Source organism: Eptatretus burgeri, chromosome 8 (assembly GCF_056783735.1).
Source record: "Eptatretus burgeri isolate ZD-2024b chromosome 8, Ebu_testis_v1, whole genome shotgun sequence".
In the NCBI taxonomy this organism is placed as follows: Eukaryota; Metazoa; Chordata; class Myxini; order Myxiniformes; family Myxinidae; genus Eptatretus; species Eptatretus burgeri.
The window spans coordinates 83,935,316-83,956,004 of NC_140968.1; the positions used below are offsets into that span (position 1 = coordinate 83,935,316).

At 41.3% G+C, this 20,689-nt stretch overlaps 1 protein-coding gene across 3 annotated transcripts in view; it reads left to right on the forward strand.

Annotated features, from left to right (window-relative positions):
- INTU (inturned planar cell polarity protein) overlaps nucleotides 1-20,491 on the forward strand; it is a 34,585-nt gene extending 14,094 nt beyond the window's left edge. Inside the window, exons 14-17 of one of the 3 annotated variants that reach the window (XM_085892860.1) lie at nucleotides 618-840; nucleotides 2,808-2,994; nucleotides 8,967-9,085; nucleotides 9,382-20,491. In XM_085892860.1, coding sequence (XP_085748986.1) covers nucleotides 618-840; nucleotides 2,808-2,994; nucleotides 8,967-9,085; nucleotides 9,382-9,400 — 548 coding nt within the window. In that variant the 3' untranslated portion in view covers nucleotides 9,401-20,491. The remainder of the gene's footprint in view (nucleotides 1-617; nucleotides 841-2,807; nucleotides 2,995-8,966; nucleotides 9,086-9,381) is intronic. The other 2 variants (XM_085892857.1, XM_085892859.1) reach the window with 2 other exon arrangements.
- Nucleotides 20,492-20,689: the final 198 nt, after the last annotated feature.

A 20,689-nucleotide genomic window follows, 5' to 3' on the forward strand; every position in this document is an offset into this window, starting at 1 on the left:
GATTTTGAAGGTCAAGGTCAAAGGTCAAGGTCACTTTGTCGCAAATCAGGGGAGTCGACGAAACCCTTATTTTTTGAGTAATTTTGATCGGATCGTCTTCAAACTTCATGCGAATATAGTTCATGGTCTGGCGCTCCGCTGATTAATTGTTGGTGGCGATTGGCCTTGACCTTCATGGTTAGCGCCTCAGGTCAAACATATTTGACCCCAAGGTCAAATTTTCAAGTTTTAGGAACCATAGCGTGTAGTACCTCAAATTGAACACGTCGATGAGTGCTTTCTAGATATGTCAAGCTTGAGACATTATGACGTCATTTGGTGACGTTATGAGGAAAAAGCACATTTTTCATGGTTACTCTGTAGAACAATTCTCATCGGAATCTCTCGTAGGCAGATATTCCTCAAGGAGTCGCTCCTGGTGGATAGCAGGTCTGTTCACCTCAGTGTGACCTTAAAGAAGTCACACGTGGTCACCTTTTTGCAAGATACGGGTCACCCTGCGGGTGACATTGGTTTATTTTTATTTTTTTCTTCTTACCATCATTCAATGAATCACTTGAGAGGTTTATCTGTGGATTTTGATTCAACCTTACTTGAAATGATATTTTTGTGCATAGGCTTCATACGACATGCCAGGACACAGAGCCTCCCTCCAACTATTCCATTGGGCCAACCACCCAACACGAAGTCCTCAAGATCCAGGAATCTGAGTCCGAGCCCCCAACGGCACCTCAGTGTCAGTTTTACTCCTCTGAAGCCCCCACTTTCCCCTACCTGGGGTGGCTATCGGCTGTGGAAAGATAGCACGGGAGCAAAACAAAGCCGGGAAAATGTCTGCAGGTTGGTGATTGTAAAGTTATCACAACACAACTGTCTCAGCATTATTCCCCCATCCATACCGTCGCTTTCTCCTTCGGGTGGGACAGCTGGAGTTGGGCATGGAGAGCCAGAGGCAGGGAGATGTTCCGGAAATTTAGGATACTTGGACAGCAAACCCATGATAGAGGAAAATATTTGAGTTGTTGGTTTTATCTTTTTCAGTTTCGAGCATTAATTCTGTCTGAGTAAGGGAGGGTGGGGGTGCGGGTGGGAGAATCACAGCTGCTTCCGTGTATTAATACTCTGACAGCATTAGCCAGGTTACAGATAAACATTGGCTAGTCTTATGGAAATATGACACTTCAAAGACGTCTTCTGCAGTCACAAGTGTTTTCGGAAATCAGCAGTCTTCTATCATGCACCCCACAGTCCACCAAAGACTAAGCGATGTGGAAGTCAGCAAATCAAACCAAAAAGAAATACATGCCATCATGAAAAAACATTCAACCTGCAGGATGTAAATATTACCCATAATTCACATAATGGATCCAGACATCTACTGGATGTTATAAAGCAGATGTGTCTGTCCGTCCATCCGTCCCCGAACTCCTCCCTCAGTTTTGAGGACAGCCCTTCCAAACCTTTTGGGGTTCCAGCTGGTATCCCAAGGTGGGTGGGAGGTTTCACAAATTCCTCAATACAATAATGATTTTGAGTTTCGATCCGTACGAAACTGCTCCCGACCTGGATGTAGCATCAGAATGGCGTTTCTCTTTGTTTACCGCATGAGTGTTTGTAATATTGTATTTTATTACATTAATGGTATAGTATTAATTTGTGATTGGAATGAAAATGTAGAGAGATTGACTTTAAAGTAGGATGAGAAAATCAGGTGAGGGTTTCCACCCGTAACATTTGCGGATTCAGCATTTGTAAATTGGCCGTTTCCACATTGTTTGTTTGCTTTTAAACGCTCGAAGGTGCAACACTTACCATAAGGACCCCAATTGGTAAGATTAGGTCGTAAAATACGTTTTTGTTGCCTTAAAAGGCCCCAATTTTTTTAATGCTTATGTTTGTTTACTTTATCACTACACCTTGCTAGTTTGTTAGTATTTCCAGACATTATGCTTTAATGAGTTAGATTGCTGCAAATGTTGTATTTCTATTCACTCGTAATACCTAGTATAGCCTAATTTTGGCTTGATGGTTGAGGTGGTTGGCTTAAGATCTTAGGGTCTTGAGTTTATGCCTAGTGTTGGCTTTATGGTTATGGTGGTGGGCTTGGGATCCGAGGATCCTGAGTTCAAATCCCACTCAGCTGTTGAATTAATACCAGGTGGGGTTGACTCTGCCTGTTATCCTTCCGAGGTCGGCAAAATGAGTTCCAGCATGCTGGTAAACTGTGTCGGCGTGGCGACCCGTCCAGGATTGTGCTGAATAGCCAAGGAGACTGCTTCGGCAGTACCAACGCTCTGTTAAGATTATGGTCCCAATGGATGTATGGATGTTCTTGAGTTTGAGCCCCTGGCCATGCCTTTGAAATAGCACCAGGTGGGTTTGACTCAGCACCAGGACCAGGACCAGAAATAGCACCAGGAGACGACTCAGTCTGTCATCCTTCTGAGGTCGGTAAAATGAGTACCATCTTGCTGCTAACAGGGGCATTGCATCAGCGACACAGCTATGCTTCCAGAAAATGATGCAACCAGCAACCACAAGCTGTGTATGAAACAACAGCAATACCAAGTGGGAGGGGTGGGCGGGTAAGTGAGGTGGGACTTATTTTGTATCCGTGACCTGGTACTGGGTACCCCGAGCACATAAGATTGGTGGAGATTGGCCTAGCCCTTTTCGATTCCATAATGATCAGACATATGCACACACATACAGACAATTGCTTTAGTTTTGTGTGATGGTATCCTGTCTCAACTTGTGATTACAATTGTTCTTATTTAATTTTGTTTTCTCATGTTTACCCCTGCCAGTCCTTTGTCAGGCCACAGTAGCTGCCTTTACTTCTTGTCTTTGGAGATTTCGTCTGCAGTGTACATCACCCCACATGGAGAACTTCTTGGAGATTCAGGAAATAGCTTGAATCCAAAAGTGCTTATGAAATTTCTGCACTGTTGTAATGACATCCACTCACTTTTTGAAAGTAGTCGAACACCCAAGGTATGCCTTTCTGCCACCCATTCGCATCCCGCTCCTCTACTTGCACATTCCTTTTATCCTGCTCGCACCTTCACGAAACTCTCTCGTCATTATCTGTGCCACACTCACTCGATGTTTTATTTGCTGCATTCTCTCAGTGCTTTTGTGCTGCTCCTTCATCTTGTCCTTGGTACAGCTGTCTGCCACCATGTACAGTTTCCTCTCAACACCCTCTCCACAGTTTCCTCCCATTGTCCTCTGTACTCTCACTACCAACCAGACTTTATATTTAGCTCTCTCTCTTCGTATTATTGCTGGAGCTTATTCTAGTTACCTCCACCACTGAAAGTGGATGGAGGCCAAGCATTCATCCCTGTTTGTCTGTCTGTCTGTGAGCAGGATATCTCAAAAAGTTATGGACTGATTCGGGTGAAACTTCTGACATGAGATCACGACTCTCTCTCTCTCTCTCTCTCTCTCTCTCTCTCTCTCTCTCTCTCTCTCTCTCTCTCTCTCGCTCGCTCTCTGGAAAGATCTCTTGCTTTTGATACAGTCTGGCATCCTGCTTTACTCTCCAAACTCTCTACCTCGGGCATCCAAGGCCAACTCCACACATGGCTTACTGATTTCCTCTACTCACGTAGCCAAAGTGAGGCTCTCAACAGATTCCTTTCATCTCCTCTCCCTGACAAGGCTGGAGTGCCTCTCCCAAGGCAGTGCTCTGGGCCCAGTCCTATTCCTGATCTTCATAAATGTTCTCTCTGACTTTCTGGAAAATCCCCTTTATCTATTTGCTGATGACTCTACCCTCTGCTGTGACATCTCTCATCCTTCAGGCAGGCAGGCTGCAGCTCTTCCCTCTCTTCAGATATTGACAAAATCACGAGCTGGTCAAACACTTGGAATATGTCTTTCAATCCCAACAAATCTCACACTCCACTCTCACAATCTCTCTCAGAGAGAACCATCTGGCAACCCTCTCCCCTCCCCTCCCCATCTACTTTCTTAACAATCCTCTTGAGGAAGTTCAGGCATTCAAACTCCTGGGTCTCACAATCAGCCATGATCTTTCTTGGGCAAAGCACATTGAAAAGTTGACCTCCAAAGCCAACCGCTAATTGGGCATCCTCTGTCATGCAAAGTATATATATATATATATATATATGTATATATATATATATATATATATAGATATATATATATATAATGTATATGAGCCTGGTGTTGGCGCAGTGGTTAGGGCAGCGGCTTGGGATCCAAAAGGTCCCGAGTTCAAGCCCCGTTGGGCCACTGAATTAATACACCAGGGGGTTGACTCAGCCTGTCATCCTTCCGAGGTCGGCGAAATGAGTACCAGTGTACTGGGCCGGTGTATACCCCGGTTAAAATAGGTGTACCATATCCCTGTGTTGTAAGAGGCGACCAGGGTTGCGTCAGGAAGGGCATCCGGCGTAAAACATGTGCCAAATCACGATGCGGATCATATGGATGATCCGCTGTGGCGACCCCTAACGGGAGCAGCCGAAAGAAGAAGAAGAAGATATATATGTATATATTAAAATGGCAGAAAAAAAAAGACATTATCGAAGCTTTTCATCTTGCAGCTCGTCAGGACGCACTCAAGACTACCGGAAGTGCAGACACAAAATGAAATAACTTATTTGTTCAGACCATTGGTGATTGGTTCTTTGGACTGTTACTGACACAAACATACGCATAATGGCCTTGAGGCACCGAGGGAACCCATGACCTCCCATTTGTTATGGATTCAGGTCAGTACAGATGCAGTGTTTGCACATTCTCTTTTTGTTTGCAAATAATAGGAGCTCGTGTGGGTATAAATGTGGCTTCAAGAACACGTATTCAAGCAAAGGGATCACCATTAGATCCACCGCTCGCAAACATTTTCATCGGCTTTCATGACAAGCATGTGTTCCATGAAATGAACATGAACATTAGACCTACGGTATACTACCGATATGTGGACAACACGTTTGCTATCTTCAATACTCCTACCACCTGCACTGACTTCCTCGTACGTCTCAATGTTCTCCATCCTGCATTAAAGTTTACTTGTGAGATTGAGCAGTCAAATGTACTTCCCTTTCTCGATGTGTTGGTTGAGAAGAACGAGGATGGATTCTTGATGACTATCTACTGCAAGGCTACCTTCACTGGGAAGTACACACAGTGTAACTCCTTTGTCAGATTGTTTATGACATCCCCTGTCATGACTGCACTGCCCATTACATATGTCAAACAGGGAAAAGGTTGGCCAACAGGATGACTGAACACCAACGCGCGGAAGCCAGACACAACACATCCCCGACATCACCATACACAATGATACCCTGCACCACACCGTCACGTGGGAACAAGCCACAGTCATGGGGATGGCCCCCTCCAAGGCAAGCCGTGAGGTTGAGGCATGGTGGTCTGATGACCGCTCGATCAACAGGCATGCTGACCTCAACCCAACTGACCAAGCCCTATGCAAACATGGCAGGCCAATGACAACAAGCACTCTGAACAAAGGCTCCAATCCAGAAGCCAACACACCAATCCAAATTTCTGTTCCCTTCCCTCAACCCATCCTCAACCCCAATGGTGAAATGGCAGCCAATCAGGCACTCAGACATGTGCACACAGAATAATAATCATACAAACTGAATTTTGAAATGTAAACCGTTTTCATAACTGTCTCTGAGGACGGAAGCTAGACAGCTCCTGAAACGTCAGGCTCGATGAAAGGTGTTTTTTTTTCCTTTTAATGCTCAGTGTGTTTTCTCTCTAATTTAATATGATTTCTGAACTGCACATTGGTCCGCGTACACGATTACCTCTCATAACGAGCCTTTTCTTGTTTCTCGTGCATCGTTCATTGCAGTAATCAGACCAGCATACGGGAATGAAGCTAAGTTTAATAATGAATTGTCATCAAACAGGAAATGACATATGGAGATCCTGCAATACTAGATCTACTAGATAGAGTCGACACACAACAGTTAATAATGGTGCCCAAATGTAAAACGATGAACAAAATTAGTTATGCCAAAAGCAAAGAAAGGTTGTGACATTGTGAAAAAAAATTGAGTTGTTACATATGTTGGCAATTGGTCAAAGTGTGGCACCTGTGGGCCGCCGTTTCTGAATCAATGAATCGATTGTGCGGTAAAAGTGAGTCATATATCCGTGCAAGTGTTCCTGCTCCACAAAGCGCAAAAGTCTCATTTTAGTCCCGTTATCCTCTTATTGAAAGGATGGAAAAAGCGCTTAATGTTTGGATTTAGGACCAAACAGAAATTTGGATCGAGGAGAAAACAGAAAAAATGCCTTTGAGTAGACCAGTGATGCGAGAGAAATCATTGCAGATTTACCAACGTTTCGACAAGACACCCGGGGCCGAAGACTCCAGTTCAACCATGTTAGACTGTGATGCTGCAAAAAAACTACCCTCTGCAACTCATGGAACTATTCAAGGCAAAGGGATTTATGCTGAAGCAGGTTTTTAATGCCAACAAGACGGGATTATTTTGGAAAAGGATGCCATCTCGTACCTTCTTGTCCAAGCAGGAAACATCTGCTTTTTTTTGTTGTACTTTTCGTTGTTGTAAACATCTGCGTTGAACTTTTCGGTTGTCCTCTGAGTCAAGGTGGCTAAGGATTGTCTGTGTGGCAATGCAGCAGGCACCTTCGTTGTGCTCTCAATGCTCCATCAGCCATCGCAAGTTCTATATCCACATCTTTCTAACCTCAACCCTCCCCCCTCAAACAGCATCAACGTCATCCTGAGCTAAGTCTTGTGTTTTCTATTTACAACAGAGTACACAATATATTTACGCTCAATCACCTTGCTGTTCTGTAATAGATTTAAAAGGTAAAATTATTGTGCTTTTAATTATTTTATACCGTATTTATTTAATTACATGTTTATTTCAACATTAACATGCTTGATTTATATTTTACATGTTTATTTCAATTATGGTGTTTATTTCTGGCTGCCGCCGATCTTCCTCTGTATTTTATTGAAGCTCAGGAACTGATCCCCCACCTTTCCCACTGACCCTTAGTCAAAACCATCGCAGCATTTTGATGACCCTAACCCTCGTGATATTTGAGGGTTTACTGTATATGTTTGGTGGACACGTTTGTTGTGTGCCAAGGATTAATTAGTTGATTCTCGATTGGACCTGGATCCGGACACAATTTTTTTTGTGATTCTTTACCATTGAGAGATGGAGCCAAAAACAATATATAGCATTATACAGTACAGTATTTCAAATTTTTATTGGGCTCGATATGCCCCATTCGAACAGCCATTGCGTGGTGGAGGTATGCGCTCTACCGACTATTTTGTTATTAATTTTTGAATTTTACTTTTTCTCATTTTGTCCGTTCATTAATTTTAGCTTTTATCCTTCCTCTTTTTGCTCTTTTGCTGTTTTAAACTTGTTAATTAAAAGTTTTCAAAAGTCAATCTCTCTTTCGCTTCCTTTCCTATTCGTTATTCCCTTTCTAGTTGTGCTGACTTGTTGCCCTGCTACCTCACTAACAATTTAACTCTGTTCTCCCATGAACCTTAAGGCCCAGTCACACCTTGACGTTTTAGCCAGCTTATGCCAATTTTTGGAAAATTTGCCTAAAACGCTGGTACACGTTGAATACGTTATGGGTAAGTTTTGATTACATTGAGAGCACACTGAAAAACACTGCCATACGTCGTTGTACGCTGGCTTTAAACGTACTTTTCGGTTGTCCTCAAATTTTCCATGCTTGAAATTTTAAGACTTATGCCAGCGTATGACTCACACGTTCCGCATAACGCTGGCCATAAGTTGTAGGCACGTCACGCGATCGTTGACACACGTCGACACACGTTACTTGTAAGTTGCTCATAAGTCGAAACACGTCGAGGTAATGTTTGGCGTACCCGAAACTTAATTCTAACCTATGAGTAACGTGTTGTACTCACGTTACGCGATCAGTGACACACATCGACACGCGTTACTTGTAAGGTGCTCATAAGTCGGAACGCATCAAGGTAATGGTTAGCGTCAGTGTTCCAGACTTCCTGGTTTTATTATTATTTTTTTTTCTTCCTTCCTTCGGTATGATGGTGATTTTGACACTTCGATTTCTAGTGCGGTTATAATATAATATAATGAATAGGCTGCCGCTCAGCGATTTTAATCATAACCGCACTGTACACTGAACACAGTCATACCGAAGAAAAAAAAATAAACCGGGAGTCTGGAACACTGACGCTAACCATTACCTTGACGTGTTTCGACTTATGAGCACCTTTCAAGTAACGTGTGTCGATGTGTGTCAACGATCGCATATCGCGCGTACAACTTATTCCCATCGCATGCGGAGCGTGTGTCATACGGCAAGTACGTCGTAACATTTTCAACATGTTTAAAATTACAAGACTTACTCCATTTAATACGACGTATGATAGCGTACTTTAGCATTCTATTCACGCATACCAAACTTACCCATACCGTATTCGATGTGTGCCAGCATTTTAGACGCATTTTTCAGAGGTCGGCATATGCTGGCAAGATTGCCAAGGTGTGACTGCGATGTTGACACTTCCATTTCTGCGGCGGTTATGATTTGAATCGTTGTGCGGCAGCCTTTCCATAACCTACGCCACATCATCGTCGGCGATGCGTGCAACGCGCTATGCCTAAGTTAGACTATCGTTGGGCATAGGTTGTGAAGGCCGACAACAGGTTCAGCATTCGTTGGTATAAGTTATCTATAACACAACGAAACGTTCTGTGTCCATTTCTAATACGTTATGCAAAAGACCAAGTCGTTATGAATACGTCCGAATCGTTAAAAAACATCAAAAGTTCAACGTAAGCCAGCGTTTTACATACATTTTAATACGTTGCCATTGCTGGCTAAAACGTCAAGGTGTGACTGGGCCTTTTACTCTTGTGGAGGAAAAATTTTTTTTTTCTCCCTCCCATCCTTACCCCTAGTGTTCTCTGCCGGTCGTGGATGACGCTGTGAACGAGCATGGTGTTATTTTTTCTATGGCTCCAAAGAAAGGACAGGACTTGCACAGACAACCATTAATTCTCAGATACTGGGTTGTGGGGTAAGTACTGCACTTGTGTCAAATCACAGAGCTGGTTAACTCCAGCCAACTTATAGGGCATTACCTAACATAAACTTCACTTGGATGCATTAATACATACAAGCGTAGAACACTTTCTTACGGACGGGTTAATTCCCCCAGAATTTGTTTATTTTATTATGAATTACAATATCCGCTCACACAGGGAGCAGCACAATATCCTACATAATTACATGGAGATAATTGGAGTTTCCCCCCACCTTGAACCCCAGGACTAATGATTTTTACTGTCGAAAAACTTCTTGTGTGTCCCCTAGGTACAACCAGCAGTTTTAAACTCGTACTGTCCAGAGGTTTAGAAGTGCATCAAAGTCAAGAACAAACAAACACAGACATTTCTCAAATTATCACAAAGTCGCTAGACCTCCAATGTAAGGATGGCACGGATACTCCATCGGTTTAATGCAACACAAATCTACGAAGATAAAAAAAACTTCTAGTAAAACTCCCAAAATCAAGAACCACTGCTCACCTTCACTCTTTCATTCCACTTTTTCCCCACCTTTGGAACAAACTCCCACACTCTTCATTTCCACTCTTCCCTCCAGGTCTTCTCAACAGCTGTTCACCACCGCCTCTTATCTTCCCCCATCCAAAACCATGATATTTTCTATCCTCTTTAATCCACCCCAAACCCACCTCCTTCAAAATCACTGCTTTCCTTCCTGAAACTCCCTGTAGTGTGCATCTTGTTTACCCTGTGTACTCTCTTGGGCAAGACACATTTCAAAATTTGCCTCCAAAGCTAGACGCCAACTGGGCATCCTCCGTCGTGCAAAATTGCCTGAGATCCTATCCACTTTACAAGGCTTTCATTCGCAGCTTGATGGAGTACTGCTCTCCACTCTGACCTGGCTCCTCTGCCTCACATCTTTCATGAGCCAGCAGGGTTTGTATCCATAATCTAATAGTGATACGGTAATTTTCTGAAACTTTTTTCAGTGATATGATATGGTACCGGCGACGCCATTATGAAATTGCTTTTCTTTCTGCACTTAGTGGGTAATTAAGGATAAATTTCCTCTTCCATATGTATGCCAACTGATGGAGTTTATCCATGTTCTATCCTTTAAATGCTGAGCATCAAGCAAGGAAGCAGCACACACATTTTAAAGTTTTTGGTATGACTTGACCAAGGTTGGAGTCGAACCGCTGACCTCCCAGACTCAGAGCAAACACTCTAACTGCAACGCCACTGAATCTGGTTGACTTTCTTGTTTTAAAAAAAAAAACTTGAGTCCAAATCCTGAATATTAAAGCTTTTAGACACATTTGAACCTATGATCCCTGGAATGCAGGCCGAGTGTCCTCTCTGATGAGTCAACAAACCAATTAATTATACTTTGCACATAATGCCAGACATCAATTTACTCTCACCCATGGTATGGATGTCTCAGGGTTTCCCATAGAAAACTTCAAAAAGGAACACATAAATCGTCTGCTTTTGTTTAAATCTTTATATAATTTGTGGAATAACCTTTGAAGACTGATTTCTCAGATGTATCTTAGTTAGGTATCTTTGGTTGCTGATTAGCCTGTTCATTGGAATGCATCTCTTAAAAAATAACACAAGGTTGAATCATTTTCTTCACTGTGCCTTAATATCATTGTCCTTCATTTAATAAAATCCTTAATTAGCTCGAGTCAATGTAATTTGAAACATTCTTGAATACTATTAACTTTCATCCTGTCCTTACAGGCGTTGGTTTGAGAAACCCAGGCGAGAGGTGTTTGTCTGTATGCATGACCCAGTGTCCCAGACAGCTGTCGAGCTCGCCTTCCAGCTCGGCTTTGGCTGGCTGCGAAGCTGAGTCCTACTCTTTGCACCTTTTATTTATTTATTTAAAAACCACAGAACCTCAACAATTATCCCTCTTTCTATGCCGAGGCAAAACCTGTCTACAGTGTGTGATATAATGGGGAGTGGTGGGGAGGAGGGAGGGAAGGGGTGTATAAGTATTGCCTTTTTGTAGGTAGAAATTTATTTCCCTTCCGAAGATTCCCTGAGCATATTCATAGTCAAAGACAAAGTACACACCAGACCAGGATACACAGGCAGATTACCCCTACCTGAAGATCTTGATCAAAATAAAGACCAATGAGTGCACTGTAGTCCCAAGAAGGAAGCCACACACACACACACACACACACACACACACACACACACACACACACACACACACACACACACACACACACACACACACACACACACACACACACACACACACACACACACACACACACACACACACACACACACACACACACACACACACACACAAACATATATATATGTAAACACACAAATATGGATATCTTATGTACTGGTAAGTACTTACAAAAGCTATTTTATTTTAAGTTCTAACCTTAACTTATAAGATTTTCCCAACTGCCCGGATCATCAGCTGGGCACCATTTTTCAGAGGTTTCAATCCTTTCACCTAGAAACCTCTCCAAACGACTGATTCACAACCCCGGTCGCAGGTCTACATCTGTAGATTACTCAACATCAATGGACGTACAACCTCAAAGTTGTGTCCAGAGCAATGCAATGTCCTTATTCAAACTTATTTAATTATTACTTTTATTTAAAGCATTACTACATTTGATTAACTTTAATCATACACCACTTTATATGTTAATATATTAAGCGATAAACACTTTACCTTGTAGGCATGTTCTTTTCACCACACCTTCATCGAACCTTTGAGGTTCAAACTGTCATTAATAACCGATTTTAACATGCTGCACTGCATATCCTTGCAACCACCAATAAATGATGTTAATGCTCCTTTATATTGTATTTTATAAATAATGTTTATTTATTGTATTTTTATCTAAATACCTCCATTATTTAATGATATATATATATATATATATATATATATATATATATATATATATATATATATATATGTATGTATATATATATATATATATATATATATATATATATATATATATATATATATATATATATGTATGTATATGTTTAATTCATTATTATTATTGTTCTATCAAATGCAATGCAATAGGAACTTGTTTATATGAAGACTAACCAAATTTTAATAAAAGGTAACGATTGAGTCGAAAGACATTCTCACAAGACCTGATCAAACAATCAGCCTGATTGTTGAACATGATGGAAACATGTTGAACATCCTCAGTTTAACATGATGGAAAAAAACCTTCTCAGCATGTTCCACAAAATCACCCTTTACTGAACAAATTCTTGCAAATCGAAGTAGCTGAGATGAAAAGACATTGTAACCCATTTTAGTTGATGCATTGCTACCTGGAAAGGTGTACAAAACTACAGGGAAATTGAAATCATCAACTTTATGATATCTACTTGTCCTAAAGCCATTCTGTTCAACTCTAACCAACACATCCAGATATGGAGCAACGATACAATCATTACCACTCCTGTTAGCAATCAGGCTATCTGGATAAATCTTGTGAAGCTGCCTATCAAACAAAGTATAGTTAACCAAACAAATATCATCGATATAACGACATGTATGAGAACATTTTAGCTATTCCTAATTTTTTTTTTTGTCTTTCATCAGTTTGTGCATGAATAAAAATTCACAGAAAATAAGAAAAATGTCCTCCAGTAGGGGCTGCAATTCCCACCCATGGGAATACCCTTAACCTATTGAAACATTATCCCACAAAAAGACACAAAAGTATTAAATATGATAAAATTAACAGCATCCTTAAACTTCTGCTTATAAGCAGATAATTATCAAAACAATGAAAATTTGAGTGTTTATTTTGAGAAAAGAATGCTCTATCAAACCTGACACATGAAAACTTATTAAAAGAGTTAACCTTGTCAATTATTCTATAGAGTGAATCCCTCACTAGTACTGAATCCAATTTTTTTATATAAAGTTGAAAAATCAAAAACTTCAACTGACTTGATATTGAGGCATCGACAGTAATTCTATTTAAGAACCCCAAGGAAGAATTAATGCTCCAGAAAGTGTTAATACCAGAATTCTTCTCAATTGCTAAACAATATTTCCTGAACTGTTCCCAAACAACTTGTAATGCTGAGTTAACTATAACTGATAACTGTTTGGTGGAACACTGCCTGGCACCTGCGATAAAGCTATACTTGTATGGATTCTTATGAAGCTTGGGGATTCAGAATAGCTGAGGAATACAAAGATTTACTTCTTCATGTTAATAATGAAATTATTAACTAAAACTTCCTGATGTTCAGATATAATATCTTGGAGCGACTTATGACAAGGAACATATGTGTTATTTCCTATACAAGTGAAAGTAACCACATCAATACATAACTCGCTGAACAAAACCTCTACATAATACTTTTTACAAACCACAACAACATTATTAGCAGCCTTATCCGCTGGAACGATTACATAGCTACCATGGAGATCCCGAATGTCTATAAACACTCGGTTTCGACCGACCCAGTCAAAGCAAGCCCCAACTACTATAAAACTGAATCCTATTCTCCAGGACTTCCACAACTCTGTAAAACCATGCATTAAAACTGTTTACAGGTAACTTAAACTTGGTGCACACTTTATTAACAAAATGAGACAGAATCCACAATTGAAGACATAATGCAGCTCCTAGGTTGAGTTACTGGTTCCCTATATTTAGCTCCCATTTTCATCAGATCCCTAATTTCACTTTTACTAATGATATTCAAATCCCCAGAAACTGCGTGGCCACAAGGACCATATAAAAAAGGGGTAGATGAACATGCACAGTCGGTTTCCAAAATGTCCTACACTATGTCTATACTAAAAGTTTTAAGAAATTTACCATAATTGAATAAGGATTGTCTTGGTGAAAGTCTTGAGTGAAAGTGAAATAAACCTTCAATGGGTTTGCTCCCGAACTTTATTTGGTAATAAACTCTCTACATGAGTATCCCTAAAAGTAGAATGAAGCTGAAGCCTATCTACTTGCTTGCTGGAAAAAAAATCAAAAATTAATAACTTGTGGATCCCATCAACTTTGGGAGTCTACTTCTTTACCAGAACCCTGCTACAAAGAGCTTCCATTAATAACGAGTACATATCCTATGAACCTGCGAAACTCCAGAGAATATTAAGCAAGACTTATTTGGAGCATGACCTCAAAAGAACATAAAAATCATGAAAAACCTTCTACTACTAGTCAGCGGATGCATCCGAGATAGAGTTCACAATGTCGCGCCATGAGTCTTAGACAACTGTCCATCATCAGTGTCTGCAAGTTCGCGATGTCATGCTGGATATCCCTTACTACACAGTCGATGTAGTTCAGTGGCCTTCTTCCTCTGGTTGGGCAAGGCAATCTCAAGCAGATCACGTCAGATATAATTTGGTCTTTGGCGCGGAAACAGTGACCAGCAAATCGTGTTCTGCGACGAGCTACAATGGTAGAAATGGGTGGTATGTCTCCGTAGATCTCTGTTTGTTCTGTGTTCCCGCCAGCTGATGTTCTGAACTCTCATAAGAAGCCGAGTATATGTGCTGTCAAGTCGGTCCTGCAGGGCCTTCTTCATGGTCCATGTCTCTGATCCATATAAGAGTATATTCTCTACGCAAGCTCTAAAGATGCAAGCTTGGTAGATCTTGAAATGTTAGACTGCCAGATGTGCTGCAGCCTGTTACATGCACTCCAGGCTTGACCTTTGTGTGATGTGAAATCCTTCTTGGAGTCAGCTACACAAGACCCTTAGTACTTAAAGTCTTTGACTTCATTTAGTTGTGAGCCATCCTTTGAGAAGATTGGTAGATGATGAGCATCCTCATTTACTGGCATGTATTCTGTTTTCTTGGCACTTAGAAACAAACTGACCTTAGCTGAAGCATCCTCAACAGAAATTAGAAGGTCTTGAGCATCCTTCAAAAGTGTCGCTGTTAAGGCGATGTCATCATTATAGTCAAGGTCTGTGAGATGCTTATCTCTGTTGCGATTTGATTTTTTTGGCTTGATGTCAATTCCTTTCTCTTTCATGGTCTCTACTGACTGCCTGAGAATGTAATCCACAACTATAACAAAAAGATAAGGAGCAAGGGTGTCCCCTTGGAGGATGCCTGCAGTTGAGAAACTCCTTTGTTGGGCCATCCATACTTTGAACATAGCTAGAGGGGTTATTGCACATTATGGCAATTACTTGCACTGTTTCTTTGAGGATGCCATAGTTCAAAATAATTTGAAGCATGACCTTCCTGTTGTTGCTGTCAAAGGCCTGGAGAAATCCACAAATACTAAGCTTGCTTTCTGCTTAGAGATCTTTAGTTCTTCTATGATCCTCCTTAAGGCAAGAATCTGAGGTGTTGTAGATCTGCCTTTCCAGAAAACATTCTGGTTGCATCAGAGAATAGGATCGAGATGAGGGGTAATCCTATTAAGCAGCATAGAATTGTAGATTTTTGAGGCTGGAGGTGACAATGTTATACCTCTGTAATTAGATGGAAGAGAGAGGTTGCCTTTTTTAGGCAGAGGGATGATGGCAAATTTGGAGATGGTCACTGGTTTGTTGCCTCTATAGGTTTCGTTGCAAAAGTCGAGCAGCTCTTGATGAAAAAGTGGGCTCTTCCAGACAACAGCTGGAATGTTGTCGGGGCCAGGGGTCTTGGATCGTTTGAGCTTTCTCAGGCATTTCTGGAGTTCCTCCATAGAGAGCGGACCGGTCTTGATGGGAAGAATGTCAACAACTTTGTGATTGAAGAATGGATCGCCAGTACAGGTTTGCCTCGAAGAGTGCTAAGATGTTTAAACCAGCATGTTATGTTGGTGTTACCTTTGATACGGATAGCTGAAGAAGCCTTCTTATTGGTGATCTCTCTCAGGACCTGCCAAGCTGCTGCATGCTTATTTTATTGGTGTAAACTGTCAAGCTCGTCAGTCTTGGACTTCACATGGGCATCTAGGACCTTGGTGTAGGCTTGATCAAAAGCAGCTTTAGCAGATTCTAAGCTTCTGCAAGTATTTCTGGTGGGTCTAGCATTGTGCTTCCTTGAAGCTTTCTTCAAGGTTTTTCTGGCTGTGTTGACTCTTGCTGGTGGCTATTGCAACAACACTTTCTTTTATTGGGGAGCATTTCAAGAGCAATCTCCTTGTTGATGGTGTCAAGGTGTCATACACTGCTGAGGTGTTGTTGTTATCCTCTAGTTCATCATACAGGATGCAGAATCTGTTATGAACTGCTACTGTGAATTGCTCACAGAGGTTGCAATCTCTCACAACACTTTTCCAGTCTATGCTCTTCATAGGATCTTTAGCTGGTGACTTGCTTTTGCGGTAGCTGATCTGGCATCTACATGAGATGATGCGATGGTCTGATTGAATACCTTCAAAGGAGCAGTAAGCTCTGGAATTCTTAATGGAATTAATCCATTTCTTTCTTACGAGAATGTAATCTCGCTGAACAAGCTGACCATTTGGACGGCGATGGGTCCAAAGCCTATTCTTGGGGTTCTGAAACCTTATATTGGTGGCAACAAGGCTGTGTTGTTCCATAAAGTCTTTCATGTGCTTCCCATTTCTATTGGATTCATCTGCAAGGTGAATAGAGCGTCTGTCGACCCTAGTTGGGCATTGAGATCCCCACCTAATATGAGTAGATTGTGAGCTGGAATTACATCGACTATGGTTGAGAGTTCTTGGTAAAATTTATCTACATCTTCTGGGTATTCATTATGAGGGCGATAAGAGCACAGGACAGTTGTCAATGGGTTGCCGTGTAAAGTTATCTCGATTGTACGCTCATTGTGGCCCAAAATAGATTGACAAGATTTCAAGGCCCTTGGTGAAATAAGGAAGCCGACTCTGCCTGTTGCTGCATTCCGTGAATTCTTCCATGCTGAATAAGTTATTAAAACATAACCACTGGTAAAAGTCTCTTGTTGTAGCGATTCTGCGTGTTCAATACGTTGTTCCTGCAGGCAGATATGATGTCAATGCTGTTGTGTTGTGCTTCTTGCAGTAGATCTTAGCGTCTGGATGTTGAAGGTACTAATGATGACAGGTATCCTGCGACGAACGAATCTGTCCATCTCTCCTTTGTCACTGTCAGGCTTTGACCGTCCCAGAGGCTTTAGGACGAACCCATCATGCGTGTTAGCAGGAACCAACATTGGCAAATTAGACATGGACGAGGAATCCGGAGCTTTAACCCTGGTGCTTTTGCGTTGTGTACTCATAATCTTGTCCTTTAAGTTTATTCATTCCTTTATAGAATGAAAAACCATTCCTTTATAAAAACCTTTAAGTTTATCAATTATCTATGAAATTTCCATTTTAGGAGCTGCATGACACTGACTATGACGCCCATGACCTCTGGGTCTCCTTATGATTAGATTAGCCAAATACTCATTACTGAAAACATTACCTTGATAAACTGACCCAGTATCTTGTACCCTGTCATTAAGGCCCAAAGGATAGATCACACATCGTGTCCTGATCCAAAAATCTTCTTTGCGTCCGAGCTCAACATTACACTCCTCTTTTTTTAAAATCAAAATCATTATAATTTACTGAGTTTATAATTTGAAGAGAACTACTAAAAGTATGCCCAACTTCATTGAAATTATTACATAAATAAGTCTTAATACCAGACAATACAACAGTCCTATGTCCATTCAAACGTTGATGTAAACAGTGAGATGTTTTCCAAACATACTGCAAATTGCAATCCACAATCTCCACAAGTGAGAAGATAAATAATGTACTTTGATTTCCATCCCAACAAATATTCACAATCAACAACAAAAGTCTTACCTGTCATATAACAAACAAAAGTTTCGCAAGATCTAAAACCTTAACAACACAAACATCGAGAGGAATTACACTTTTCAAAAACAGCTTTACAAGTACTTGACAAAACATACTGACTCCTTCTGACACTGTAAATGAGTTAGCTGTGTTTTACCAACAATCTGATATCAGCATCCTCATCATCATGTACCATGCCCTATGCAGAGCATTGGTGCCACCATACCAGTAACTCGGCTACAGTCTCAGTCGAGTCGCCACTCCAACTCATGAAGGCATGGCAGGAATTTGGAATTTATTCAGGGTGCCGACTATAACTCTCCTATTCTTCTTGATGGACACCATGGGATCTTTAACGTCCACCAACTAATGCTGGCAAACGAGATGCCCAGTTTAATGTCCATTTGAGGGACGGCACAAACATTGATGAATCGCCCTGCCTGTGAAATACCGGGATGACAGTTTGTAGCTGGCCCGGGGTTAGAACCCAAGCTGGTTGGCTTAGAGGCAAGTTTGCATTCCTCTTGGCAGAGGCGGCATTAGGGGCATGCACGCCGTGCAATTGCACGAGTCCCCGAGATGACAAGGGGCCCCCACATGACCAAACGTGATTCACAATCTTTTGAGATGGGTCCCGAGGGTGGGATCTCACTTTTCCGCCAAAACATCAACTTGTGAGTGATAAACTCCTCACAAAGGGAATGCTCCATCTCAAGGAAAGAAAGCACTGTGATGTAATGAATCTATGAAAAGAGAAAAAAGCTCAACCAAAAGGGAAAAGAGTGAAAATCACCCGAAATTAACTTTTTTCATCACACAAATGGCAGAACCAGAAAAGAGCCCAATGGCTGAGCACATCTAGGGTGTGTTCCATTACCAATCAGCTTGTAAGAGTGCTCGCTAAGTTGCTTAGGCACTCAAGCAAGCAGACCAACAAAACGGTTGACGAGGAATGGCTGGCTCAGCAAGCGAGAGCGAGCTGATTAGTAATGAAACACACCCCCTTGAATCAGCTTTTTGCATGAGTTTGTGTTTACGGCTAATGGTGTCAGGTGAGATTATGAGGTTACCGTTATTCTAATCACATCAAATAATTTGAAATTTATCTACAGGAGTAGCTGGGGGGAATCAGGTTATTCTTAAAATACTGTCAATTATTGTCCTATTATTGTTAATAGTATTATTTTGCAATCCTGTAATGTTAATATTACTATTAATAGGCTATTATCACGATTCTGAGATAAAATGGCACGATCAGGTGGACCGATGCTCAAGCTGCTGTATACACCTTTCCAATGCGGAAAAGGCAATAAAACGGGAAATCCTCCCGATTTTTTTTTTTTTTGCAATTGAGGCTAAAGTAACATGGCTAAGTGAGTGAAAATAACATGGAGTCCTATCACTCGTGAAACAATTGAGGGTTCTGAAGCGTCACTCGTGATATCCTCTTCCACCATCACCAGGAGCGGCACTACACGGTATACATTTACAAAGCAAATTTGTGTCACACCACCATCGGAATTGTTTGTGAGTAGGGCAAATCAAGTCGCTACAACCTTTGCCTTATGATCTGTTGTCCTCTTGGCAAGTTTAATTGGTTGATTGCATGCGTAACGACTGAATGCATCGACGTCAAACAGATGGACGCCAAAATGCGTATGTTGGTGTGATGACAGATTGACAGGGGCCCATCTACTGGGCCATTGTTGCGTTTTGTATAGGGCTCTCAAATGGCTAACACTGCCTCTGCCTCTTGGCGACCCTGCCAGCCCAATCAGCATGCCGATTCACCTAAACCTACGACTATTTTTTTTGTTTAGAATATATATTCTTATTATTTCATCCTTCAGCTTGATTTAAACCAACAATTTCTGGAATTCCAGTTTTATGTCCTCACCATTTCCAGTTTTTCTTTCCTGAGGGTTTGCTTCTGCATCCATGTTGTCCACTCCGTGCGTCCTCCACGACCCCTCATCCTTAACCGCATCCCTTGTTTGTCCATCTCCATCTATTTTGTCCTTCGGCTCTGCTGTTGGCATTTCTCCCCGCTCTTTCTGCTGTTTGTTTTGTTCTGTTGGGTCCTGATCCATTCTGTGTTCTCGCTCTTCCACGAGCCTTGACTTTGTATGTAATTATTTATTTATTTAAAGCTTCAATGTCCAAATAACCACGAGATGACTCCAACCTTCTTTCTTATTTTTAAGTGTCCTAATCTACTCCTGAAACTTTGTCCACAAACTTGAATGTGACACAGTTGTCCAACAACCATCTAATGTCTGCATTGGAAAGCTTATATTGCTTGTTAGCATTTTTCTTTGCTTTTCCCCACTCCTGCAAAATGGTGTTAATGTCGACTCAGTTGCCAAGGGATTGGCAATGGCTTTTTTTGACTTAAGCTAAATCCACATTACTTGAGTTCATTTTACAATTGTGAATATGCACATGTTACAAAACTGTCAGGATGCAGATGTTCAGCTGAGGGTAAATAGAGGGCTTTGGAAGGGATAAATTAAAATGTTGGGATACAGGGATGAGAGAGGGGTGTGGGCAGTGTGGGACTGAGTGTGAGGTTTGAACCTATCATAGTTTGCGATTAAACTGACTTTGTGAAAATTGTTTCATGTGCAGAGTGTTTTTGCAATCATCACGGACAGCAAATTACAATTAATAACTAGAACGGGCACTCAGTAGAGTGCATACCTTCGCCAACACTACATTTTGCCCTCCCCCCCCAGAAACCGTTGATTGAGAGGGTATTTAATCCCATATCACATCTGCCATCTCATATGTGTTATGATGGCTTAAAAACAT